Raw genomic sequence first — 27,441 nt, 5'->3', positions numbered from 1 at the left:
GAAATTTCACTGCTAATGTGTCTTTTCTCCATTTGAGACAGATAATGGAGAATTATTTTAGAGGGCTGCATACTTCATGAAGCAGGGAGAGAAAGCACATCTCTGAGCTGGGCTACTGCTGTCAAAGCGGTGTGTTGACCACACAGGGCCAGAATATCCTTACGGATTCCTTCCCTTTATTTTTTCTAGCCCCAGACTTTCCAGGCAAGCTACCTAGTTTCTTCTGTGCTCAATGTCATAAAATGCCCAGTTCCCTTCCGTTGCTTTTAAGAACTACACCAAATAAACCCCCAAAATACTAAAACATTGGTAGAGTATCTATTCCTCCTGCTTGTAAGAGTTATTGTGTGCATTTGCACAGACGTTCATCCAGCGGAGCCAGTTAAGCCTGGTGAGCCAAACGCTTTGCTAGACTTCAACAGATCTAATTTTGATAATTTTTGTGTCTTAGACTGGAGGTCTCTTAAAGCAGCTTTGCCTCTGAGACAGCAGAGCTGGGGGAGGGCACTGAACTGCAGAGTAAAGCTCCTCTGGTTTCCCTGTCCCGTGTCCGACTCCGTAGGGCATCTCTTCCCATCGTTTCCACCACTTTCTCCATCCGTGCTACAGCGGACGGGGCTCTGCATCATCTGGGAGGGGGAGATGTGGGTGCTCTCAGCAGCCTCTGAAGGCGCTGCTGGTGGGATCAGGGCACGCTCCAGAGCTCCTGGCCTCCCCGTGTCTGCCCTGGCTCCACATGGTCCGGCCTCTCGGGATTTCAGCCTTGTGCCTGTCTGAGCAGGTCTGCCACCAGCAAATTGAGTGGCACAAGGGCCTCCAAGCGAGCACAGCTCTTGCGCTGCTCGCAGTCAGTTCACACAAGTGCCGCTGCCTCGTCCAGTCTCTCTTGCAGGCCCCATATTTCAGTTCTCCCCCTCCCCGGGCTTGACGGGGAGCTGTCGGACGCGCTCTGGTGCGAGTGTCGGGGCTGCCGTCACTTAACTCTCGCCTCTTTCCAGCCTGGTCCAGGCCAATCCGGAGGTTGCCATGGATTCGATAGTGCACATGACCCAGCATATATCACCCACCCAGCGAGCCGAGATCGTGCGGATCCTCTCCACAATGGACTCGCCTTCTTCAACATAAGAGCATCGATTTCCCACACTCCCCCCTGCCCGGTACAGTGGAGGGAAAAAAAAAGCTCAGAATTGCCCTTTGTCTGCTCGACTGTGACCACTGTACCGAGACGGGGAGGCTCAGGGAAACGCTGGAAGAGTGACATTTTTATTTTTTCAAATCAGACTTGACCAGAGGAAGTGTGTTCTTTGGCCAGAGACACGAGGAAAACGTATAAACACAAGCGCCTGCGGAATTGAGTTACAGCTGTCTAACTGTACCTTATTTATTTAACAAAGCGTGACTGGACCAATGCATCAGTTTGCTGTTCGGCTGCCACCCGAAAGCGCTACAGCCAGGCAATGAAGGGTGCTCCGGTACCGTGAGGTCTTGGCATAGCAAAGCAGGGGCTCATTTAAATTAACGTCCCTGCCTGCTTCTCTTTTCACACCCCGCCTGGTAGCGGCAGCTTTGCGCTGGAAGTGCCAACGTTACACCCTGCGAGAGCGGTGCTGCAGCCGAGGACGGGCTCTGCCTCCCAGGAGCGGGTGGGAGCCCCGGATCCTCCCGCCTGGCATCCCGTGGGTGCGTGGAGCCCACCACCGAGTCAGCCCTCTCGGCGCTCTTCGCCAGCGGTGATTTGTATTTCAGACGTCTGTCTTGTTACTTAGCAGTAGAGGAAAAAAACAGCATTTAAGGCGGTGTGGCCAGCGCTGTCCCCACGCCCCCGGCAGCCTGCGGGGAGGGCTCCTGGGCTTCCCAGGACTGTGAAGGTGGCGGGAGCAGGATTTTGGAGGCTAAACCCCCACTTGCTTTGCCTTTGTGCCCAATTCCTTTAGAATAGGTCAGTAAACTGCATGAAAGGCCCTTCTAGGAGGAGGTAAACGAGGAGACCAAAACACAGCTGCTCAGCCGTTTCTGCTCTTCCTTCCCTACTGATTTGCAGGGATAAGAGACGTGGGGCAGCCCCACCGTTGCACAGACTTCATAGAAGTGCTCATCCCTTTCACATGAGTAGGGAACTGAAGCAGAAAGCAGATACAGCCTGCCAGGGTGAGGGAGGGGAAAGGACAGAGTCAAATACACCAGCGGGGTTAGAACTGCGAAAGATCTCAGTCTGATGCACCTGAGCAAAGTTTTTCTCCATCACCCCCCTCTGCCCCGGAGCTGCCTGCGCTTGCCTGGTCCTGGTGCGCAGCTGGGGGCCGTTATTCATGGGGGAAGACAGAAATATAAGAAAAGTCATTTTTGGTAATCCCCTTCCTTAGCACCAGCTGACTTTTTTACCCGTTCCAACGGTCGCTCTTTGCAGCCTGTCAGGAATAATTGCCTCCAGGGGATGTTTGGCAGGTAAGTGCCGCGCCGGCACTGAGCCCGGCTGCGCGGGTCAGGGGTGTGGCAGCAGCGTGGGTCACTGCAGGCTGAACCCAGCCCAGGTCCCTGCCTTATTTCTACCCTTTTTTTATTTTCGTGGGCCTCCTGACTGTAATTAGTAGAAGATCAGAGAAGCTGGAACTCTGGAGGGAGGCACGGTCAACCCCTGATACATAGACACTGTTATGGAGCTTGGTCTAAGTAGTACTGGAGGACTTACACCAATGATTGTCTTAAAAGTATTTCAGATTTTACAATTCCTCTTTCAGTATAGCGTGACTCAGAAGGGATATGGTTTTTTGAGAGAATTAATGAATGATGCTGCCAGTGCCTCACCCCGTACTGTTCTCTTCTGAAGAGCAACGCAGCCCTTCCGTGCCTGCGGTGCCAGAGCTCCTGTCAAATCACGGTGCAGCACCGGGGTCACCGCTGCCCTCCCGGGGGGACGAGCAGCAGTGGTGCAGCCCTGCCCGTGGCCAGCGGAGCTGTGTCACCCGAAGGACTAGCTGTTTCTTAATAAAAGACTTTTTTTTTTTTCCCACTAGAGCCCCCTCAACAACTCCCAAAGATGCTTTTATGCCTGTGTGGGCTGCAGCAGGACACGCGGGGCGGACAAACGTCTCAGCCAGGCAGGAGCACGCGGGGCATCGCGGCTCAGTGGGCCTCCGCTGTCACCAGGATTTCCTACATGGTGTCACCAGCCGGTCCCTTACCCAGGACGTCGGCAGGTGGTGGGGGAAGCGTCCCAGTGCGCGTGTTCAGCTCCTTCAGCTGGGGGTGGGAGCTGTCGCTGCTAAAGTCTCGCGTGCTGGGCAAGAGCAGCCCCCTCTCTTTCAGTGATAGACACTGGGTCAGGCTCCACCTAATTTGGGGGTGAAGTAGCTCCAAAAAAAAAAAAGCCATTAGGTAACATCAGAGCTGGTCTGAAGTCAAAGCTCGGCACTAGCCCTGGGAGCCCTGTGTTGGTCCGGGCCCGCAGGAGCGCCGCGGCAGTGTCACCGGCCGCACTGGCGGTGCCGCGGGCGTGCGGGTGGGGACCCAGCAGGGCAGGGAAGCCACCCTCGGTACATAACGGTTCTCGCTGGTGCTGAAGTATTTCACTTACCTCAATTTCTTTTAATAAAAAGAATGAATGACACCTCTGTTGCTAGGAGTGGAAATCTGTCACCCCTTGTCCTGAGCGCCCCGCGGGGAGCTCTGCTGCTCCTTAAGGAAAGAGCAAGGCGTTTTACGCGGCACCTCTCGAACGCGGTCTGGTGGCTGCCGATGCGGTGGATGGAGCCGAGGTGCCTCGTGTTCTCGGCTGCGCCCCTCGCCCGAGCGGCTCGGGCTCCTCACAAAACCCGGCCTCTCGCCAGGCCCCTGTTGCCGCTCTTGTTCCTACCCGTGCTCAGGCTCTGCAGATGTTGGAGGTAAACCTCCCGCCACGTAACCCCACAGGGCAAGGCCCGACACCTCCGCCAGCCAGAGAAAAGCAGTACGCATCACACAAAAGGCGTATTTACTTTCCCCGGAGCTTCATCGTGTCCGCTTCGCATCCCCAGCAGCGGGAGGAGCTGGGCGCGGCGCGGAGCCGTGCTGGAGCCGCGGGTGCCAGGCAGAAGGACCGGCTCCGCGTCCCACCGCGGGCTCCGCTCTCTGCTCAGGGCTCTGGGCGTAACTCCCAGCCCACAGCCGCCATCCCAGCGAGCCATTCCTCCTCCATGGATTTATTTTCATAACATCATTACAGTGACTGAAACAGAAAGGAAAAACCCAGCCCCGGCAATGGCCGCTGAGGGTGGTGGGAGACGCTCCGTGCCCGCTCTCCCCCGCGCCGCTGCGTCGGCAGAGCCGCTGGGAACGAAGCCGGGACGTCTGCTGGAAGGGGGGCCCTGCTGCCCCGCAGCGCGGCCCAGACCAGCGCCTTCCCCAGGTTCCCCACGCTGGAGGTGAGTGGAGCGGGACGGCAGAGCGGCCCTTCGCAAACCCGGCGCCAGCCGTTGCTCTTCATGCCTTTCGCAAACCGGCATCCTGATGGTTAAAAACATAAATCACCTTAACAAAGATGTGATGGGGGGGGTGGGTGAGGGGACGGACCCTACTGAACTCCAGAAACGCATTTAAAACTCCTTAGCCTCAAATATCTACATATTAAAATGCCAAGAAAAGCAATACCAAAGCTATAAGCTCTCAAAAGCCCAAGATCAAAGTGCCATCATCTTTTAATGTAAACCTTTTGTTGCATCCACAGTCTTAAGAGGGATGAGAGACATCAAAATAAAAACTGAGACAAACTGTGGCTTTGTAGCTGTTTTTTGTTTTAGTCTCTTCTCTCAATTTGGGCCATGAAATAGGTCAGCTCCATTACTGATCAGCCTTCCCACAAATATTTAAAACAAATTGAATTGCACACCCAATACCCATCACAATTACGCCAGGCACAATAACTAAATTAGCAATTCAACAAAATAATTGGAAATGCGATTCTCTCTATTCCACAGCCTCCCTCAGGGGTTTGGCCGATCTATGGGGGGAAAACTCGGCTTTACTAATTCTGCAGCTAATTAGAGACACACTTGTAAATGAAGTTGTTTGTCTGAAAGTTGAAATTCTTTGCTATCGTGGGGCTGGGGGAGAGGATTAAGACAACCCCTGCGTCCCCAGCGCAGACAGCGGTCCCCACTGCCCCCTCTAGTTGCTGTGCGATGGTTTGCAAAGGTATAACGCCCGTTTGTGTAGGTACTAATTAGCAGCTGTATCATGAATTAATAAAGAATTAATATTCGGGGGGGGGAATAGCTCACTTGCTGGTAATTGGCAGCATTAGGAAACCAGTGGAAATCATCCCGGTTATCTGTGCCCTTATTAAACAGCACTCAAAGCTTCTGCCCGTGCCACAGCCCCGCGCCGTCGGCCGCCATCGCTCTGAACCTGCCCGCCCGCTGCGGGGAACTGGGCGAGCAGAGCCTGCCCCAGTTCACCCAGACTGGGGGTGCTGGTGCGTAAGGCACCGTCCCGCCCCCTCCCTGGCCGAGCCACCGGCCTTTGGGCGCTGGGGGCTGCGGGGGCCCTGCAAGGTGCCCACCGCCATCGCCCCGCGCCAGGGCAGAGCTGCGGAGCCGCCGGCCGCCCCGCTGCTGGGCACGGGCACGGCACCGCCGGGGCCTCTCCGGGCAGCGGCACCGACGAGTTGTTACTCGGGGATTACTCAGGCTGCGCCTTCTCCTGCGGCACCGTCAAATCCAGGCGCGGGCCCGTTGTCACGCCGGGAATAAAGCGCTGCCCTCAGCAGCAAGGTCAGCGGATGAAAGGGGCCTCGTGCGCCGCCGCTGCCGGCCCAGGTTCTCCCCGTGCATCGCGGTGCCCAGGTGGGGGGCAGGGAGAAAAGCCTGCTTAAACACTGATAAGTAAATTCAAAAGCATGCTTAGTAGGGCTTTGGCTCTTATCTCTGCAAACAATACGAACGAGAAGTTATCACATTTAAAGTGTTTCGTATTACCCTTTTAACATCGCATCCCGCTCCCCCCAAAAAAAAAGGAAAGGAAAAAAAAAAAAAATGCAGTGCCCTGGTGCTCCCACTCCGAAGGGCACAGGAGCCAAACTGGACTGGGGTGGCACAGCGGCCGTGCCCGCGCCCCGGCCACAAACGGAGGCCAGACAACTTGCCAGCACAGCAAAGCCCAAAGCAGGGGAGGGACGCGGTGCTCGCTGTTAAACATCCTTAATGCCTGCTCTGACAGTGCAAGCAGCGTGAAACCATTCCACCGACACAAACTTTGGAAGTGGCTAATTTACTCCCCTTGATGCCTTTCAGAATTGCGGTTATTAAACCATGAGATTTTAATGATGTTCGAAGACCACACAGCTTTGCTGCGGCTTCTCAGAAAATAAGTACAGGGGTGGGGACACGCCTGGCTCAGCGGGCGACCGCGCCGATACCGTACGGCGGAGGGTGCCGCCGGGGTTTCTGCCGCTCACCAGGGAGCCAGAATTATTGGGGACGGCAGGGACAGGGTGCGACGTTGCCAGGATTTGCCATGGCTCCACCTGGAGGACCAAACAGCCGGGGAGGCCCGTGGGGGCACCCTCTGCGCTGGAGCAGCCCGCTGACAGGCACCACGCTGAGCTAAAACGAACTGGGGATTGCGCACCTCACCCCAGTACAGGCGGCTTAAAAATCAGCCCTTCCCCGTCGCCGCGGAGCCTTCGGGCCCTTTCCCGCGGCTCCCCGGGCCGCGCTTTGCCTGCGACTCTCGCAGCTTGCGTGCGCTGCACAGGAGGGCTGAGCCTCGCTGCTGGGCTCTTCGCTGTGCGGAAGGTCCGCAGTGGGATCCTGAGCTAGAAAGGGCAGCAGCGAGGAGCCAACGGTGACATTTAGTGCGTTTCCGCCTGGCAAATCTTGACCAGAGAGCTGTGAGCTGGAGGGGGACGGGAGAAATCAATGCACTTCCCCGAGAGCTGCAGCTACTGCTTCGCTGCAAGCGAGCATAAAGATTTATCCATCCATGATGTGTGTGTTTTGCACACAAAGTCAATACTCACCTTGGCACTTATTTTCTAAAGCCAAGAAAAATGCTACATTCCTCCACAGGGCAGGGAGCCTGCCCTCCGCTGCCGCCTCGCCCCGCATCGATCGAGGGCCAAGGACCAGCACCAGGGAGGAACGGGGAAAAGCAAAGCTCCAACGGCTTCGTGGAGGCGGCAGCGCCTCCCGGCACAGCCAGCGCTGCGGCACCGGGCCCGCGGGCTGCCTAAAGAACAGGCAAAAATCCAGGCAGTTCTCCTGGGCACAGGGGTCAGCGGTGCAGCGGCTCGGAGGATGTTAGGGGAGGACATTTAATGACGTTATCACACGTTTTCTTCCCTATTTAAAAAAAAAAAAAAAAAGGTCACAAAAGAAACCTGGGGTTGCGCCCTGCCTCCGGGCCCAAAGGATGTATTTCTGTAACTGGTCCCTCACACCACCCTGCTCGGGGTCGTCCCCGGGCTACCGTGCGCGGGGCTGGCGGCATTCGGCCAGAACTGTGCCCGTGCGCGGGCGCGCTCTGCTCCTGCTTTCACGCACCAACTGCTGCGCGAGCCACGGCTGCAGCTGAGCGCGTGCTCCCTCGGTGCGGTGGACTCTGCTCCACACAACGCAGGTTACGGGAAGCCGGTGACTAGAAGGGAGACTTATATCTGTAATGATGAGGTGCAAAATGATTAATTAGTATCAGCTCTGCAGACAGCTCCGGGGACACAGTGATGTGCAACAATGCAGCTACAGAGAAAAAGGGAAAAACCACCACCAAAAAAGGGCTAGAACTCTGCTGCGACGCATCCCGGTTCAAGCAGGGGCAGGACCGGGAGAGCGGCACGGCGGGAGCAGAGGGAAGGGGTAAGCGCCGCGTGGAGACACGAGGTGCGATCTCTGCTCCTGCACGGGTCGTGGGGGGGGGCTTCCCTCCCTCTGCTCTTACCTGTTACAGACTTAAAAATGGAATGTATTTTTATTTTTTGTAAAAAAAAAATAATTTAAAAAGTAAAATTTAGTTGCCCGCTGAAAAGCTGGTAAGCTGTAACTTATGCAGGGGGGAAAACCAAACCAAACCAAACCCAACCCAACCCAACCCAACCCAACCCAACCCAACCCAACCCAACCCAACCCCTTCTTGTTTTCCTACGAAGGTTGGAAATGGGGCTTTTCAGTTGGTGAACAAAAGCATACATGCCATTGCAAGGCTTTACAGTTTCGTGAGGAGTGCTGGGTGTCACCACCGCAGCACCCACCGCTCAGCCGCTGCCGAGCGGCTGCAGCAGCCGCCCCGTGCCCGGCGGAAGGCGGGGAAGCAGCGCCGCTCGGCGCTGCTGCGCCCACGGGAGGCAGAAGCCTCCCCAGGTCACGAGCGGGACCTGGTGGGGAGAGGGGCCCCGATCCCTGGGAACCGGCTGTCCCAAGCCGGAGCGGGCCTGGAGCCCCTGCCAGGCCCAGGGACTGCCGGGGGTGAGCTCCAGCGGCACGAGAAGTCCCCAGCCCCAGCGCTCCTGCCTCGCCACCTTTAAAACTCCCTCCGTGTTTTGGCTGCTCGCTGCTCGCGCAGCTCTGGCTCTGCGCGAGGTTAAGACGCCAGTTAAATAACGGTGTGCTGGTGGGGCTACGAGCGGCCGCGATCGCCCGGTGCCTTTTCTGCACCGATCACGCTTGGACAGTCAGTTTACAAAGTGTTTTAATCGGATCGCGCAAAACACGAAAAAAAGGCAGCGCAGTTCATGCGGTCGCAAGCCACGGCCCCCTCACACACTTACGTATGCAGGTATTATTTACACAAGATAACCTCGTTTCAGAGTGATCACGGCAGGTTAGCGAATTCCCCTTACGGGGCTTTAATTTCCAGCTTCTGAGCTGTGGATATAAAAACCCCACAAACCCCTCAGGTGAGTCAGCTCCTCCGGCCAGTTTTACGTTCGTGCTGGCAACTTTTAACTGTGTCATGAAGACAGGACGGCTCAGAGTCACGATCAGCAGAAATAATTAAGTGTACAGGATCAATGCTGGACTGACAAATTCACCAGGACGTTCTAATGGCAGAAATACCCCCCGACGCGGCCCCGTGTTGTGCTCGTCGCCAGTCAGCCAATGTCCCCGTGTGCAGCGAGCGCTCATTCAGAAACCGGAGTGTGAACTGGGAGCTCTGGCTGGCTGCAAGGCAGAGCACCTTTTCTCTGTTTTAAGGCCATGTTAATTATGTAAATGAAATTTAAATCCTCTTGACTCGCTGAAAAATAGTCACCCATTCCAGATATGCAGCCAACGACCAGAACAGCACGCTTAAAACACCCCCCCATCCCCCAAATAAAATCCTCTACGGATTTAACACAAGCGTGGGTGACCCGACTGCGGGGGGGCGGTGGGCCCTGCTGTCTGAACCGTGCGTCCCTCCCCCGGCAGAACGCTCTGCCGTGCTGAGCGGCTTGCAAAATCAAGGTCCGGAATTTAAAGAGAATAGTTAAAAATGGATTGGCTTTGGGAGGAGGCAGAGTTCATTTGAAAGCTAGACGGGAGGGCGTTTAGCCCAGCTAAATGTCTACCCCCCGCTCTCCTGTCTGAGCCCGCCTGATTTAACAGTGACCGCATTTGATGCTCCTTCTGTGAGGTTTTTTAGCAACAAACCAGCAGCTGGAGAGACCTGGCACCAGCGCAGGGAGCGGCACCCTCGTGCGCTGGCCGGGCCGGGGTGCGGAGCCTGCTGGGGCGGTCGGTCCTGGCACGGAGGCTTGATCCTAATTCTGCTCGGGTTCTTCGGGATTTGTGATTTTTCCAAACAGCGAACGATAAAGCTCCGTCCTGGGGAAAAGAGGAAAGAGGAGGGGGAAAAGTTACTTTTCAAGGTCAAAATGGAAGCAAGAGGCTGCCAGCAAAACCATCCACTCCTTAAAATGAAAAGGCCTTGTATAATTAAAAATGCATTCAACAATCTTTATTAATAAATCCAAGCAAAGGGGAGAACTTGCATAAGACCAATCACACGCAGTACAGAAATATGTAAATATTTCAGTGTGGCTGGATACCCTATCTCTAGAGAATGAGGTTTGCTATAAGTTTGCCCTTTACAGGCAGGCTCTTCAAGTAAGAAAACAAGATTGAATATTTTAATAGGATGTATGAGACCGCAGAGCCATAAGGAGGATTCAATCAGACAGCCTACGTGGGACTGTAATTTAGTTTTCATACATTTTCTTGGACTTGACGGTACTTGAGAAACAATGAAAATGACCCAGCAACAAGATTCCAATTAATATCACATATGCAGCAATTCTGATAACAGGAGCAAGTTTCCCTTTTTAAAAAAAAAAAATAAGTGGGCTGGTGTTATTTATCTTTAATTTTAAAACCAAAGTAACCTGAGAAGAGAGAGAGGGGAAAGGAGAGAGCGTTTTTATAAATCACGTGTTTCTGGAAATCAAGGATAAGGCATCGGGAGAGCCTTATTTTCTACATAGGCACTTTCTAAGGCAACAGCCTGCTGGAAGAAGACGGCACAGGCAGAGCGGAGCGCTGGTTACACGGAGGACGGGATTTTTCCTTCAGAGCACGCTAACAACCGCCGGGGCGCCGGAGCAACGACCAAACGATCCCATCGCCGTGGGCCGGCGTCTCCCTGGTTCATCAGGGCCAGCGCCAGGGAAAGCAGCTGCTGCAGAAGCCGGGCCAGGAAAACTGGTGAGACAGGCAGAGAAAAGAGACTTCTCCACTGCTCAAGAACGACTGAAACATGGCATCAAATGATGAAATTCAGACCTGACAGCAATACCGTGATTTTGGCTGCCTCCTCAATTAAGACCACAACAGGGACCACTCTCGCTAGGGGCTGCTTCGATGCCGTGCTCCTTCGCAGATCAATAAAAGATGGCAACTGTTTGAACGCTGTCTGCTTCTTGCAGACACTTCCACTGGAGAAAGTCACCTGTCAGCCTCCTGAAAGAAGGAACTTCTAAGTGTTTAACAGCGACGGCAGAAAAACGCCAGCCCTTATTCCGAGGAAGACGAGGAACAGCAATGCAGGAGGCTGGACAGACGTGCATGGACCACTGAGACAAGAAACCATTCTAATTCACAGGGCCACATCTCTTAAATTAATTTTAATTTAGAGGCTAATTAACCAATCAGCTGCTCTACCCTCAGCAAACGAGTCTGTGGTGGGGGACGCCTCTCCTTACCTAACAAAATGGTCGACGCCGTGTTTTGTGTGCCAAGCTCAGCCGAGACTACGAAACCACAGCTGCCATTTCTGTGTTAAATCAGGAGCGTGCACGCAAGTTTTGGTAAGTTTAACACAAACACAAAATCACAACACTTTCAGAAAACAGAACTGATACTTGAAAAGCTGAAAACTTTGGCACTTGAAAGAAAAAAAGGAGGAGGGAGAGGAATGCCTTACCAAGCCTACAGCATTTTCCATCTTTCCTGACTATTAACAGATAAAAGTAACTCGCTTTTGCTGTTTCAGCTGAGAAATCAGACGGCAAGCGGCACCACTGCCCACAAGGGCATCGCGACTTTAAGGCTCTGTCAAGTGATCGGAAGGAAAATGCAGAGCGATGCTATTTAGTCCTCCGACAACGGCGGCCCTGCAGCCTTGCTTCGCCGGCTGGGCTCAGACCCCGTCACCACACTGAGCAAATGTTTCCACTCGTGCTGCGGCCTCGGTGCAATTCCCGGGCAGCGCGCAGCGGTTCCTGTCGGCAGCGGGGTTCACGTGGCGGGAGCAGAGAGGGAAATGCTGAAACCGGTGTTTTGATAGAAGATCATTTCACACTCAGGTGGGCAAAGCTGACAAACACTCGCAGCTTGCTCCTGTCAGAGGAGGCTGAGCGGCTTGGGTGCTTTCAACGAAACATCACCGATGTCCTTCTTTCTCCCTGGTATATGCCTCGTTTTAAATATGGTGACTTAATTGCACTGAGGAAAACAATCTAAGGAAGAGAAACGACAATACCAAACGCACCCGCTTTGCTGGTTTCCAGTCCGCAGGCGCAGTAGCGGGAGCCACGCCAGGCCTCGGGCAGCTGACGGCGACGGACTCCAGCCCGTTCACTCTTGTGCCCGAGGAAAGCATCGCTGCAAAGAAGAACCCTGCCAGCAGCCAGCAGGGTCTCGCGGCTCCTCTCCTAGGGATTGTTTCCATTTTCTCTTCCACCGCAGGATGCTGCTGGTGCCCCAGCTCAGGGCTCGAAGCCTCTGTCTGCGCAGCTCCTGCCGTTTGTTCGTTTTAATGGACGTGCTGGGCACCAGCACTAACCAGCCCAGTTCGATTCTCAGCTATTAAATAACACCCAGCTCTCGCACACGGACTCACTCCCATCCCTTCATGCTTTGCTAAGGAACAACGTGGCCTCCACACGTTTCCTGCGCTCTGCACGCTCTCCCACAGATTTTTGCACAGCCGACCTAAACACCATTTCAGATCTTTGTCCGTGGCTCTGCGGACACGGCTGTTGCTTGGGAGGATCCACTGCTCCCACTGCAGATGGCTCCGCTGCCCTCCACCGACAGAAACTGCCCAGCGTGGGGATATTCTTTGTCCTGGTTATAAACCCACGCTCTCCGCTGGCCGCGGAGTCACTCGGGCAATGCAAAAGACTGGGATGAAGAAATCCTCTTTTGGAGCCTGTGTAAGCGCTGCCAGGGGCACGAGTCCCCTCCCAGGCAGACCCTGGTCAGGCTGACCGCTGCACACACTCACAGTAAACCGCACGCAGGTCCTCTCCTGCTCCTCTTCCACACCCTGGTGCCAGTGAGCAACAGAAACTACTTTTATTTTTGCCCACAAGCCTCACTCACACGTAAGAGGCTTCAAACCTTCCGGCTCCGCCGCCTGCTTGCCAAACAGGCCTCGAAGGCATTTTGCAAAATTGAAAGGGGACTTGCTCCCAACCACCACCTCCACTGCGCAAAGGGGCTCCCGTCTGCACTTTCTCTACGTACGCCCTTCTCTTCTTATACATTCATCCTTTTTTTTTTTACAGTCCCCCGTAATGTAAGGAAGTTCAACTATAATGTGCACGTTCTGGGAGAACCCAGAGAAACAAGCCAAGGACAGCAAGAGTTTGTGTCTTCTCCCGGCGAGCAGGCAAAAGCCAAAAGCAATGTTTCTTTGCAGCCTGCCGTGGCCTTTCCCACTGGTGGAGAACCAGTGTCCTCAGGTTTTTGTCTTCATTTTTGTTTTTTGATAGTCTTCTGATGGGTACGAGAGTTCAGGGATCAATGCTGAATTTGCTCCAATCCTACAGATTTTAAACAAACAGTCATTTTTCAAGCGAGCAGGGCCCAGGGAGACTTCAAGCAGGAATTTGTCTTCCCCAGCAGGGAAATGCTGCCAGCACTGACGGACTCCAACATTTGCACCCGAGGTTTCACGGGTGGAAAGAAGGGTTGCACCCGCAGCCGCAGGCGAGCCGGCCCTGCGGCGCCGAGCCCAGCGCCCGCGCAGCCCCCGTCCTGCCAGGCGCAACGCCGGCAACCGCTGCTGAGTAAGAATTCCAGTGGAGCTCTTTGGATCCTAACGCAGCATGGGCAGACACCCTGGCAGAGCGTGACGGGAGAAGGAGGGAAATCAGGTAACCCCACCATCCTCAAAACAGAACAAATATTTCACCCTGCGAAAAAAAAAAAAACAACAACCCAGCCTTTTTTTCCTCTTCACATCATCTAGGCTACCTTTCTTCTACAGCATCTCCCCTCAGCAGGATTTAACTATGCAGAGAGTAAAACTCATCAATCCTCCAGGTTTAACCTTGTCTCTGTTTCAATTCACCAGGGTAAGTGTGGATTTTAATACTTTCAGCCCCCTTAAGGCTACGCATAATGAACTTGGATTTTGGTTAAAAAATATAAAATTTCTCTCCTCCACCCACATATATTAAACATCAGACTTGAGCCACTGAGTTGAAACAACCCACCCCGCTGCAAGTCCACCACCTCCAGCTGAAGGAAAGGTGACTTTAGCACAAAGAGGTACTGGTCTTAGCAATGTGCTGAGGAATAACCTATGTGAGTAATTAACAGTACTTACACCTCAGGTAGAGAGTGTGGAAGAAGCAGGTCGATACAGGGGTCTTCCTTGAATTAAAATTTAACTTACCCTTTATTGCAACCTACAAAAGCAAGTAATGAGCACTAACATTTTTATTTCTTTTAAACTGTCATTTAGGCTGTAGAGGGGATAATTACCTATTTCCACTGTAGTAAGGTTTTATCACCCTTAGTGAGGCATTTTCTAATTTAATATTTTTACTGTATTATCATAAAACCTGTTTCTGGAAAAAATGATCACGAACCACACAGCCATTTGCCATAAAACATGTGTGTGTAAGTACCTTGGCTTAATTATTTATGCATTTCTTCGGCGCTGACTCCCGAGGCAGAGGACGGCACAGGTGCTCGGTGCAGAGGGAGCGCGGTGCCCAGGCGCCCACCCCTGCCCAGCCCCAGGGCCCACTCCCCAGCCGCTCACAGGCACCTAGAAAGTTTGCGCAGCCCTTTCTTTCAACGCACCAGCAGTCTGAGACAAAAGGTATACGCGAGGGAGACGTTTTATTCTGCTCACCGTGCCCCTGCGGGGTTGGAAGAATCCTGGTTTCGCTGCAATTTGCAACTCGGTTGTGGCTCCGCTGGTTTTGTGGGAAGAGCAAGGAAGGGATGCCCCTGCACCGCTCACCGCCCCAGCCACGTTGCGGACCCCGGGGAGGGCATTCCCCGCGCAAGCCCCAAGCCAGCAGCTTGACTGTCTTCCCATTCGCAGCTTAACACTTGCGCAGCCCTTGGCACGGTCGCAGCCAGGCTCCCGGCTGCAGGGAGCCCCCGCCGCGACGCTGCGACGCGCGCTTTGCAGACAAAGGATCCGGCTGCGCACCGAAGAGGTGCCAAGGCCTGGCTCAACCCGAGCCCCCTGCGCAGCCCCCGCTCCACGGCACTGCAGAAATGCCGACCAGCTCCCCACCGTACCAACTGGTGATTCCACATCAACAACATTGTTTTAAAAAATTAAATAAAAGGAACAGCTACTTCAGACAGTGAGCTTTGTGTGCTAACCGATCAGTGGACTCTACCACCCCCCAAATCCCAGGTATTGCTACTATGCACATTGTAGAGGCAAAATCCTTGCAAAAGAGAGCAAGGAAACACGCACACAGAGGGCAGGAGTGCCCTGGGTGAATATTAATAGCAGTAGCACCTTTGATAAATATATGAATCGTCAAAATATAAATCATAAAAACTGCTAACAGTTCCCCAGAAATCTACTCTGCCCATCTGCAGTAGCACTATTCCACCAAATATACAAAGGGGAAAACAAATACATACCTGCACACGGGAGGGGAGAACAGATAATGCTGTACTATTTCCTGTAATTATAGTCATGTTACTTCTTTTTTTAAAATATAGCTCTGTAAACTAGTAGAAGAACAATATTAAGGGGGAAAACGCAGGTTTTGGTGGGGTTTTTTCAGTGTTATTAATACAGCAATACTGCATGAGTCACTGCTGTGCTGTTTTAGTAAAAATACCCTCCAACAAATTTCTCTGCCTTTTCCCATGTACCTTTTACTACTTCTCTTCTTCCAGGGGAAAAAAAAAAAAAATATATATATATAATTTAGAATATGCCCCAAGCAGTACTGAAATAACTATACCTACCCCATTCCTACTGACATCCTCCACCGGGAACAATGAATTTTTAATTCACAAAAACTGGTGGAAGATACAGCATGAACACCCATGAATAAAGGGAGGATGAAAAACACACGCCCCCTGATAAAAACTGAAGCTGGCTGTGGAACAGATGGTTGATCGTTTTCTTGGGAAACTTTCTGTCTGGATCCTAAGGAATCCTTTGTCCACCAGTGTGAAATTCGGATTACTAGGTGCCCAGCAAGCAGAGCAGGTACCCAGGGAGATGAAACAAGCTGAAGCCCTTTATTTCTCAATTTCTAGCAAAGGCATTACCCTAAATCAGCACGTGGGGTGTGGGATTTGGCTCTCTATTCGCACACCTTCCAACATGCGTTCCCCACTCCGCTATTTCCGCAGCAACAAACCCACGCTACGGTCGATGACGCGGAGCAAAACGAGCAGCGGCAATCATCGAAGCAGAATTAAAATACCCGTGTCTTTTAAGGCGAGGGGCCTGAAATGCAGAGCAGAGAGCTGCTGGGTGTCCGGCGTGCGGTGCGGTGCGGTGCGGTGCGGGCAGCGTGGCGCTGGCCGGGAAGGCAGGCCCACGAGATGGCACTCTCTCACTCGCTTCGCCGCCGTGGCCCAAAACCGGAGCGCACAACTCTGGCTATAAATTACACAGCCAGACGGCTCTCATCACCGTGCCCAGCGCTTGAAGGAGATTCAGAAAGGTCTGCCGCAATTCCCTCTCGCTCAGGCAGGTCAGGATTGGGTCCTTCAAGTCTGTGCAAATGCTTTTAGCCCCACGGCTTTAAATTATGAAAGGTGACATGTGACCTCTGGTTTGTCTCATGAGACCAGGCACAAGATTTATAAATATTTCAGAAAGCTGGTTCTTGCCCTAAACAAAGGGACTCTGCACATTTTGTGAGGCTGGATCTGGGGATGGGGAGCGGGAGGACAGCAGAGAGCTAGGAGGACTGCTGCTCAGGGTACCGTCCCCCAAACCTAACCAGACCCGGGGGTTCAGACCTGCCATCCCTGTCACCAATTCTGAACATTTCCCCCTTACAGCAGCACACAGCCAGCTGCCTGCTGACCAGCCTCGAGCTCAGGACAGCATTAACAGGAGCAGCGATGGCATCTCTCTCATCCTGATTCTCGTCCCAATAGCATTCACATTTTCCTATGAGCTTTTACAGCACAAAGCATCAAAGATGCGGACAAGTGGCTGGAGAAGTAGCGAAACACAGGGAGGTTCAGAAACCTCCAGCTTGCTCCGCTGGCATGCTTTCCAGCAGCTTTCATTTCCCCATGAAATTCATAAAATCTTGCTTTCTCAGTCTCTGTTTTTAGATGGGTATTTGAGCAGAGCAGCCACTGTAATGCTGCATATGCAAGTGCCCTGCGCCGACGCGCACAGAGCCGCACGGAGGGGACCATTCTTTGTGTACCTTAGCATCCCATATTCCTAGGATGATTTCCCTCTTTCACAGCTTGCCTGTTTTATAACAGATTTGATGCAGGAGAAGACAAATTGTCTCACAAAGAAAAGACGACAAATCATCTCGCAGCTCTTAACAGGTTATTTTTTTTTCCCTTTAAAAAGGAAATTTCCATAACAGAGGCGTCTGTCTTCTTACTAGGGATGTCAAACACCAAATGTTGGGACACGATGATTTCAGCCCATTGGCACTAACCCGGGTCACGTACACCACTTCACTACTGCCAGCTTCAAAACATACAAAAACTCCTTGTTCAAATACCAACCCTTCTAACAACTACGGTTAAAAGCGATATGGGATACTTAACTGCATCTGCATGAGCTGACTCCTAAGGCTAAGCCAAAGGTTAGGGGGATAAAAATCCACTGAACAAAACAACACACAAAGGGCAGAATGATACCGAAGCCACGGTGCCTCGGGACCAACAGGTTTAGTTTCACAGGCCAAGACGTGCTTTTTTCTCAGTTCCCAGTACAGCTGAGGGTGTGCAGCAGGGTACACACACATCACCTCCCCAGGGAGAGCCCCTCCATCTCCCCGAGGGACCCCAGAGGGTCCCTGCCGTACCAGGGGGCTCTTCCAGAAGGCACGGAGCCCAGGCAGGCAGCCTGCCCTCCCACCCACAGCCTCCTGCCAGAAACACCCGTTTTCTGCAAAACATCAGAGCCCTGCACACTCCGAGAGACTGCCCCGCACGTTAGTACTACTCCCTTTGTTTCCCAAAATGCCACCAATTCGAAGCAGCACAGCCTTTCTTCCAGGCTGTGTCTACATAAACTTAGAATAATTTTTCTCACGCCGCCACAGTCACCCGAGGTTTGTGCCACGCAGCACAGAAGCGGCTGGTTCAGTTGTTCCAGAAAGAAGGGCTTTGCCTCCTTTCAGGGACTTCTGTCGTGGTGAATGCACTGGATTGACAACCGCAGAGCCCAAATTCCTCCGTTAATCTAGTCTCATGGTGTTTTAATACCCAAAGTACAAAGTGAGCTGAGTTAAAAGCTGGTATCTCACCAACTTTTTAAATTTTTAAAAAAATATTAAACTCTTATGTTATATAAGTAAATTAATCTTTTAATACCAGGATTTCCTACTATGCACCCCCCTCTGCTTGCAGCAAGACACACTGTGACATTTGTCTTGTTTTAGTTCTGGATGTTTACCATCCGCAACGAAAAAGTATATTGGAAAAAACACTATGCCATTTTTGCTCATGTCAGATGCACTTTAGTGTAACTGCAGTCCGATATGCTATCGAAATACAAAAATGAAAAACAACGCAACTTCATTGAGCCAAATACTCCTCTTTAAGTCTCCCTTGTTCCCTGTAAAACTCCTCCCTAGATAAGGGAGGCCAATGGCATCCTGGCTTGGGTCAGGAACAGTGTGGCCAGCAGGACCAGGGCAGGGATCGTCCCCCTGTACTCGGCACTGATGAGGCCGCCCCTCAAATCCTGTGCTCAGCGCTGGGCCCCTCACCCCAAGAAGGCCATGGAGGGGCTGGAGCGTGGCCAGAGCAGGGCAGCGAGGCTGGGGCAGGGGCTGGAGCACAAGGCTGGGGAGGAGCGGCTGGGGGAGCTGGGGGGGCTCAGCCTGGAGAAGAGGAGGCTGAGGGGAGCCCTCATCGCTCTCTGCAACTGCCTGAAAGGAGGCTGGAGCCGGGGGGGTCAGTCTCTGCTCCCCAGTAACAAGCGATGGGACGAGAGGGAACGGCCTCAAGCTGCGCCAGGGGAAGTTTAGGTTGGATATTAGGAAAAACCTCTTCACCAAAAGGGCTGTCAGGCATTGGCACAGGCTGCCCAGGGCAGGGGCTGAGTCCCCATCCCTGGAGGTATTTAAAAGACAGGGAGTTGTGGTGCTTAGGGACGTGGTTTAGTGGTGGCCTTGGCAGTGCTGGGTTAACGGCTGGACTTGATGATCTTAAAGGTCTTTTCCAACCTAAACGATTCTATGATTCTAAAGCACTCCAAGAGTGAGAATGCTGATTGGGAAAACACACAACGTCCTGGCTGAATGCAAGGGAAATGTTCTAATGCAAACCTCACTGGCAGCTGGATAATCTCTCTTAATTCAGCTTCCCAGCAGGCACTGGTCTGCTCGTGCAAGAACAAGAGTGGGCTGGATGCTCTTCTACCAAGCATGACCTGAGGCCAACGGCACTGCTGGAGTCACGGGCTTAATTTCTTGCACTTGGCCGTGGGATTTCAGTGATTCCTGCCCTGAGCCCAGTTCTTCCAAAGTCACACACAAAACATATCACCACAGGTGTGGAGACACTGTTTATATACGTATGTATATACATGCAGGTACCTATATAGTAATGCTAAGTACAGTGCACTGGAAATACCTGGTCAGCACTTGACCACATACTGAAAAAAAGAAAAAAAGGGAAAAAAAAAGCAGAGGAACTGTACTGTGATCAGCGCTACGATGGAGGGGCAGTACACAGGAGCTGGAAGAAGGGAGCCACAACAGGGACATGCACCCCAGCTTGAAGCCCCATTCGCTTGGGGTTCCTATAAACCAGGGACATGACAATAAGATAACTTTTCCACCACGGGCAAACAGGTTATCTGGCTAAACTAACACCACCATGGTGGTGTTTGATCAAAGGGCAGGGACCAGTCCACTAACTGGTGACAATGACAATGTTGAGAGGTCTGAGAAGAGCAGGGGAAATTTCCCCAACTCCTGGAAAAGTTTCTGTGCCTCCTGTTGCGGGTGGAACTGCATGGTTTGACACAGACCCATTACAGCCATCTTCTTCCCTCTAATTTGGCTCATAACGGATGCAAAGTCCTCCTCCGTAATGAAGAACCATTTGCCGAGGTAAAAAGCAACCTATCTGAAAGCCGATATAATCTCCCCCACGTTCACCCAGTTAGAAACCCCTGGTGAGAATTTCAGCTTGCGCTTGAGAACACGTCTCTTTTGTCCTGCCTGACTTTACTGCAGAAAAGCCTCCTTTTGCCTCCCGTTTCTGCGCTGGGTGCCATCTTTAATGATGATGTATGGGTGTCCTTTTCCTCAGCGGTGCTGTGGGGAGGGGGTCAAACATGCGACACCGCCAGCATGTGTATCAACAGCAAATTATAAACCGTGTCAATCCAAGTTAATGCAAAGCTGTAATCCTCTTTAACAAGAGATCAAATCAGTGCCATGAGTTATGTTCATTCTGTAATCTGATAAGAAATAGAGTGAGCCTCTAATAAAAGAGTAATGAGAGCCCTTAATGATGCTGTTAAAAGGTAGCGCCAGTTAAAATATTGCTGTTGTTCCAGCTGATTAGATCACTGTTGCATATTTGCACAATCTTGTTTTACCTGTCAGAATAACCTGAGTTGTCGTGGGAGATAAAGGTGTTTGGACCAAACATCTGTGTCCTTAAAGAACGTCTCTCCTGCAAGTTACCATCCTCCAGAGGTGAAATAATGATGTTCATCAAACTTAGCAGTAATTTGATATTATACCTTTTTTTAAAGTGTCTGTGCTTAGTCTCTGTTCCACACACACGTACAGTCCAGAGATCTGAAGATCTATATATCAAAGCTGACAGAGAGATATAACAAAACCAAAATCCACACGCAGATCTTCTTCCCAGGAACACAGACTTTACCTGACCTTGCCACAACCAGGCTGTTTATAGAATCCACTCCTGCAGATACGGCAACTCTGCACGTACTGAAAATATTCTCACTTGTCTATGGACCTGCAGGCCTTCAGTGGGAATCTCCAGCCTCAGTTTGCCCATAAATACATCCACCTAGCACAGAAGCTTTCTGCGAGTGCACAGATGTCTGATCTCCTAAAAACATGAGGCTGTTCAGAGCTAGGCCAGCTGAAGGTGACTGCACACAAGATCTGGGTTCAGCTACAGCTCTAGACCAGACCTGCTGTGTCACCTTTGGCAAGTCACTGAGGCTCTTGACTCCTGGATTTCTGGACCCAAATGCCTTTGGAGATATGGGCTATCATTCTTCTGTGCCTCATTTCCCAAAGTGTAAACCAGAGAATACTGGCATCTTCCCAACTGTGTTGCACATGGTGGTAACTGAAGGATGATTTTATTAACGATTATACTACGCTAGATACCGGAGCAATGGGATCAGCGAAGTACCCTAGGTCATGGAGATGGGAAAAGCATATTTCAAGGGAAGTCCAAGAAGTGGCACCCACATGATGCCACCCTCAAACCCAGGCAAAATCACAACCAGAGAGAGATCGACCCTGTTCTAATCCTGGGTGGTTCCTGCCCAAGACAGCTACCCTCTCCTCTGGGCAACCACCACAGCACACTTACACTTGAGCTTTTGCCTTCAGGTTCCTTGTTTTAGGGCAGGCCCATTTACATAGCAATGACCTTGGACCGATTAAAAAAACCTTGGCCCAAGAGTACAATAAACGTATTTAAGTCTATAAACATATACCCCAAGATAACCATAAAAATCACTTTCCAGTGTATGTTTTAAAATACTACCAAAGAGGGGTTAAAATAGAGGAGGGCTCGAGGCCACCAGTGTCCCACACATTACAACATAATATATGTGAGCACAAGGTTAAACAGCCATGCCCATGCATAGGGTGCATGAAAAACTGGCAAGTGGAAGATTAATTGCCTGCACGAATGCTATTATTCCAACCAGCAGCAAGAATAAGAAAGAAAGTGGCAGTGATGTTGACAAAGGCAGTTATTATACCTGTATGTTTCTTTTCTCAAATTCAGGCTGTAAAACAATTCTGGAGTGACTGTTCATCCCCTTCTCCATGCAGTGCTCAGGCTGCTTCTCCTCATGTGCATTTGCTCTTTGTTTCCCCGGCCAGTGGCAGTGGCAAGTGATGAACTCGACGTGCCGGACTCCCAGAAGCCCTGGGTGTCCCACAGCCGTGACATGACCACACAGGGACCTTCAGGTGAGTGCTAGCAGTTCATTGCACTATTTTAAGGTCTCTCTCTGCACAGCCAGAGTAGTGTAAAATGGCTTAAATGTACAGGAGTATCAGGCCCCAAATGTATTCCTAGGCTGCATTAGCTAATTAAATATACAGAAAACAGCAAGGTATTACAGCGTCACACAGACTCGTGCCTTCAAAAGCACTCAGAGCAAGCAAAGCGAGGAAACGGTCACAGACAACTCCCCTCTGCTTTTGCCCCAGCGACAAAGGGCTTGTGCAGTTCATCATGCGGAGTGAGGACCTGGCACAGCCAGGGAAGAACCACAGCTACTCCACCACTCGCACCCCCTGGACTCTACGCCATCCCCCCACGCTTCTGCCCATCCACATCTGCACATACATATTTATTTACTGGCATTTTCCAGGTATCTACCTGCCACTGTAGCCACTGACAGAACTTAAGGGGAAGGTTCTGCCAGCTCTGTTTCTACAACCCTTTTTTATGTACAGCTCACTGACACTTTAAAATTTCTTACACTACAACACAGAGTGCCCTGTTGTTCAGACGTGTATTTATTTTGGGGTCATGCCTTTTAAGTGCCTGACCAGAAAAAAAAAATGGCTCAGAACATGATCACATCACTGTGAAGTGTATACTTGCATTTTCAATCTAGTAATTCACACTTGCAAACAATAAAATTACCTTCTTCTGTCACAAAGGAAAGCTGTTATCATTACTGCTTCCCTCTCATGCGTACAGGTCTGGTCCCTTCTTTTTAATTCACCTGCAGTTTAAAGCAGACGTTGAATTCTTCTTGCCTCGTCCAGTACAGCTGTGTGCTGCTAGAGCGGTATTATGGCCCGTGGCAAGTGCAGGGGCATTTTAAACAGGGATGTGAAGTGACCCCTGGAGAGTGGCTATGGTTTTCAAAAAAATGACTGATAGCAGCCGGTATCTTCATTTTGGGAGACTTGAACCAAAACACCTATCGGGGCCTAATTTTCAGACACTGGCCACTCCAGTATTCTGAATACGTTTTACGTCTGGATGCAAACACAAATGGTGTAAACTAGGGAGGAAAGGAAAGAAGCTAGACTAAGTAATGCCCAGGTTTTCAGTGTGCAGAGCAAGAACGCCCACCCAAATGTGGAAGGGCTGCTGCAAAGAGGAAGCAAGAATCTGTTCCTAAAGCCCACATTGAAGAGGACAAGAAATAAGAGGCTAAATTACAGCAGAGGGAAACTTAAGCTCAACATTAGGACTAAACAATGCCAAAGCACATCCCGTGGGGAAGAAGCTGCAGAGAAACTGCTTAAGGAAGACTGTAATGCCTGCAATAGGCAAATGTAAGGCATATTCTTTGCGTTACAGGTAACCAGCAGGTATTCGGCAAACAGTGAGGAAAGCTTAGGCTTCTGTTTGTGTATCTGTCTCTTGTCTGAAACAAAAGCTTTCCTATGTATGTTAAATGAAATAATGCTACTGCTATTACTAACCCACTGGTTTTTACAGGCACTTCTCAACAGCAGACCTCCGTTGCTCAGAAGGGGAATCAGAGTCACAGAAACACCGAGTGACCTGCTCAAGGTCATCCACGAAGCCACCAGCAGAACTAGGAACAGAACCTGCCCAGCCTGATTCCGGCATTGCCCCATCCATGTCCGGGGTTTGCTTGAAAGCCTAGTCTTGGCAGAGCGGGATACAGCTGCCCACACGGTATGACCCTCAGGCACGCTTGCTGGTGTGCGAACGCATCAACCGACAGTCTCACTCTAGACAACTAAACCAACATCAGGAGATAAGTGACTAAAATGCCATTAACAGAAAATATGGCGGGCCTCCAAAGTGACTAATAAACTTAATGTAAGAAATAAGTTCCCGCAGTCAGACAATAAGCAGCAGCAGCTGCTGCCACGCTGCTGCCACCAAAGAATCAGTAAAACATGCAAGCGATGTAATAACCCGCTCAATGTGGAGAAAACCCCCAGGAGACGTTTTCAGTAAACCAAATGTCAAACACTCTGTCCCTACCACAATGATAACTATGTTGACACAGCATAACGTAGATAGCATCCTATTAGCTGTAATAGCTTCTGAGGGTCAGCCAGACCCTGTGCAGCTTGTGGTGGACTCAAGGTGCCTCCCGAGAAGCGCGGGGAGTAAGGGTTAGGAAGATGGCAGCCAGATGAAGCGTAGCTGAGGCCCAAGAAGGCTATTGTGCAGAACGACTCCGCTGTCCCAGCTGTTCTGATGCACTTCACGTCTGCATTGACTTGTTGGAGGATTTTGGCTTACAGAATGCATTTTCTATGCAACTTTTGGAACACAAGTGAGTGCGCTGGACTGCGAAGGAGGAGGCAATGTCACCTCTGGGGACAGCAAACATAGCGTAACTCCCGGATTATTAGGATCAGTCTCACTATTTTTTTTCACCTTCCTCCCCCTCACACACACCCCACGCAAGCTGAGCTTGCCTTCACGCTGGGGACAGAGCAGGGGTCTGTATGCCTGCCTAACCTGTAGGACAGTGCAATTATGTATTATATGCAAAAAAATGAGAGACACCCTAACCTCATTCGAAATTCTCAAAGCATAAGCAATAACCAGTCAACTGGACATAATACTAAGATAAATACTAGAGTCATGGGTATCATTAATGCATATGGTATGAACTGGTTCTTCCTAAACACACATATGCCACCTGCTAATTACCCTCAGACAAAAAGATCTGGGGAATGAGCAGCCCATCCCAGGACAATTTTTACAGGATGGTACGACTCTACTAGGAATGTGTGTCTGTCCTGCCCCACGTTTCATTTGGGGCTATCCAAAACAGCAGAGACCCCAATTCCATACAGGTAAGGAGGTCCTTGCCAGCTGGGAAGCACAGGCAGCTGCTAGCTCAAGCCCTGCACAGCAGAAACAAAAATGCACTTGATTATTTGCTAAATTGGCCAAAGTGCGTATGTCTAATCTCACAGTGCCAAAGCCACTTGTGTCCCTCTCTTCCTATGATCCAGGTAAGGGGGTGGCCGAACTGACCACCTTGTGCGGCTGGAGGCATAGCTTTCACCCTACACATCCAACACATTTATTTCTGTGGTGAGAGGATCTAGACAATATTCAGAAATCAGAGCAGTTTTCTCACTTGAAAAAAAAAAGAAAGAGTAAAGAAACGATGAGAAAGACGTATGATGAAACAGCAGAGGTCTTATTATGGACACAAAACGTCTTAGTGCCAGCTTACTGGAGAGCTCTCATCCAGCAGCCTGTGCAATACCCCAAAAGGCAACAGTCTAAGAACAGCAGGTATTTGGTTTCCATTTCACAAACAGACAAATGACATCTCTCTCTCACAAAGCACAAACATGTTCCACAACCCAGGGGAAAGATGTTTCTCAAGCCTTCTACATCCATTCACTGGAAAAATTATTCCACCTCCTTCCCACAAAAAGCTCAGCATTTCGAGATTTAGTTTAAAAACGTAACACTTAAGAAATATGGCTGTATACGTAGAAAAACTATCTAGTAACTATGCACAAAACTTCACTGATATTTTCTTTACTAATTAGCACATTAAAACATTACAGTCTTCCCAAAAAATTCTTCACGCTTTAAACAGACATAAACACAAGCAACATTTAGGCCTTGAGTGAATCTTGACTGAACTATTCCAGTTATTAACTGATTTAAGAAAATGCATACTAAACAGAATTTAAACCAGTTGCCATTTCTGTTAAAAGACAGGTTCTTTGTAAGTTTCGATTACACCTGAAGACACCAGGTAACTTAGTTGTCTATTTCCAAAATAATTCCATAAAACTAGAAGATTTCAAAATCGGAGGAGCTTTAAAGCAGGAATCAAAATGTAGGTAGTGAGATTTATGAAAATTTCCTGTTTGGTGTCACAGTAATTACAGAGTGAAAGCTCAGCCAGACTGCCTGGACAGATGTGACCAAGACACCCAGGCTATGATGCCAGTGACAAATGGTTAACTGATAAGAAGAAATGGAGGGGGCGACAGGCTGAAGAACAGGTCAATATCATGCTGTCATGAAGCCATTTGAGAAACATAATTAATCTATTACTCACCTGGCATCATCATTCATTGTACAGTGGTCAATAGGTGCCATGAAGCTCACCAGCTTGCTATGGACATGATACCTGGATAGTGCAGGAAATAAGCAGGCAGCACATTAGTAACTATTAATGAAAAGGAAATGTTGCTGCTTGAATAGAAACGTACCAGCCCCTGAAATGCAGAGCACTGGCCTTCCTGGTGGCTGGTATCTAATGAGCCGCTAGTTGTAGCTGGCAATTCCCCCTCCCTTCCCTCCTCCTCCTTTCTTATAACATGGACACAAGAACAATCAGATGACACAATGAACTGAATAGCAAGCAAATCCTTTTTTATCACAGCTAGAAAGAGGACATACAGCATCCATTAATTGTGTGCAAGTGCCTAATCAGATGCCCAGACAGACAACCCCGCAAAGTCAGAGACAGAGAAACAAGGATTCGTTTTCAGCCTTCCGTTCAGCTGGTGTCTTAATCACCTTCTGGAATTTGTGCCCGAAGAGCCCACTGCAGGCAGCAGAAGCGCCAGAGCATCAGACCTTCTCAAGCATCCATCTGCTATTGCTTTTTCATTGCTCTGTGGTATCTAGGGCCCTAAAGGATATCAAAATCCCACTCAGCTAGCCATACCCGTAGTTGGAAAGTCTTACCCTGAATAACTTACAAACGGAGCATGTAAAAACAGGCAAAGGAGACAGGAAAAAGACCCGTGCAAAGAAGAGATGGGGCATGTCCAAGGTGATACAGTGCTGCATCTGTCTCAACTTCTGGTCCACCAAAATATTTCTGCAAACTGTACTGCACCTCCAGATATGGGATCCCCTTCCTGCTTTCCACACTGGGCTAGGAACTTGCAGTGGCTTTTCATGACTTCTATTCAAGGACCTGACATGTAAAATTTAACAGAGCACTGAAAAACTCTGAATGAAAAGGGGGCTTTAAACCCTAGTGTCTAAGGGCAGGGAATTCCAAACCAATGGCTTTTGGTGTACACTGCCATGCTGCCTACCCAAGTCTGAAATGTTTTATCCGAGCTGCTGCTATTTTTAGAGCTTGACAAATAGCAGGCAAAAGGATTCACAAGCATTTGCCCAGAATCACCTTTCCACTCTGTCACCTCTGCACTCCCTTTTGTTTGCTTATGCAGGAACATTCCCTCGAGGGGATTTTTAGCTCACAAGACTATTTCAGAAAGGCTCTTCAGGCACAGCACACGCTCACCCTTACACAAGGGCTTCTCTGCACAATCAAGTCTTTGTCACTTGTAATGGAAGCAACCGCCCTGGTCTAACGCTGTAATGATGGAGTCAGGGAACAGACGTAGCCGTGCAGGGCCAGTACTGCAACCCACAACAGGCCAAT

At 50.6% G+C, this 27,441-nt stretch overlaps 2 protein-coding genes across 18 annotated transcripts in view; one reads left to right on the top strand and one right to left on the bottom strand.

Moving 5' to 3' along the window:
- ACACA (acetyl-CoA carboxylase alpha) overlaps nucleotides 1-3,607 on the top strand; it is a 151,199-nt gene extending 147,592 nt beyond the window's left edge. For all 10 annotated transcript variants that reach the window (XM_087751911.1, XM_087751910.1, XM_087751909.1 and 7 more), the window contains one exon: nucleotides 999-3,607. In XM_087751911.1, the coding sequence (XP_087608037.1) occupies nucleotides 999-1,125 (127 nt within the window). In that variant the 3' untranslated portion in view covers nucleotides 1,126-3,607. The remainder of the gene's footprint in view (nucleotides 1-998) is intronic.
- A 146-nt stretch (nucleotides 3,608-3,753) lies between these two features.
- AATF (apoptosis antagonizing transcription factor) overlaps nucleotides 3,754-27,441 on the bottom strand; it is a 62,342-nt gene continuing 38,654 nt past the window's right edge. Inside the window, exons 11-15 of one of the 8 annotated variants that reach the window (XR_015703482.1) lie at nucleotides 26,095-26,166; nucleotides 9,603-9,776; nucleotides 7,518-7,630; nucleotides 6,995-7,316; nucleotides 3,754-6,870 (exon numbers count right to left, since the gene is read on the bottom strand). Coding sequence is in view for 3 of the 8 variants with exons in the window: in XM_087751920.1 (XP_087608046.1) it covers nucleotides 7,275-7,316; nucleotides 9,603-9,776 (216 nt within the window). In the remaining 5 variants the exon portion in view is untranslated. Of the gene's footprint in view, nucleotides 7,317-7,517; nucleotides 7,631-8,640; nucleotides 9,777-26,094; nucleotides 26,167-27,441 lie in introns of those variants that run through there. The other 7 variants (XR_015703481.1, XR_015703483.1, XR_015703484.1 and 4 more) reach the window with 7 other exon arrangements.

Source organism: Nipponia nippon, unplaced genomic scaffold, assembly GCF_047370975.1.
Source record: "Nipponia nippon isolate SJK-2023a ecotype South Korea unplaced genomic scaffold, ASM4737097v1 scaffold_15, whole genome shotgun sequence".
Taxonomy (NCBI): Eukaryota; Metazoa; Chordata; class Aves; order Pelecaniformes; family Threskiornithidae; genus Nipponia; species Nipponia nippon.
Note: the sequence above shows the minus strand (reverse complement) of the source record. Positions and strands in the feature narration are given on the sequence as shown.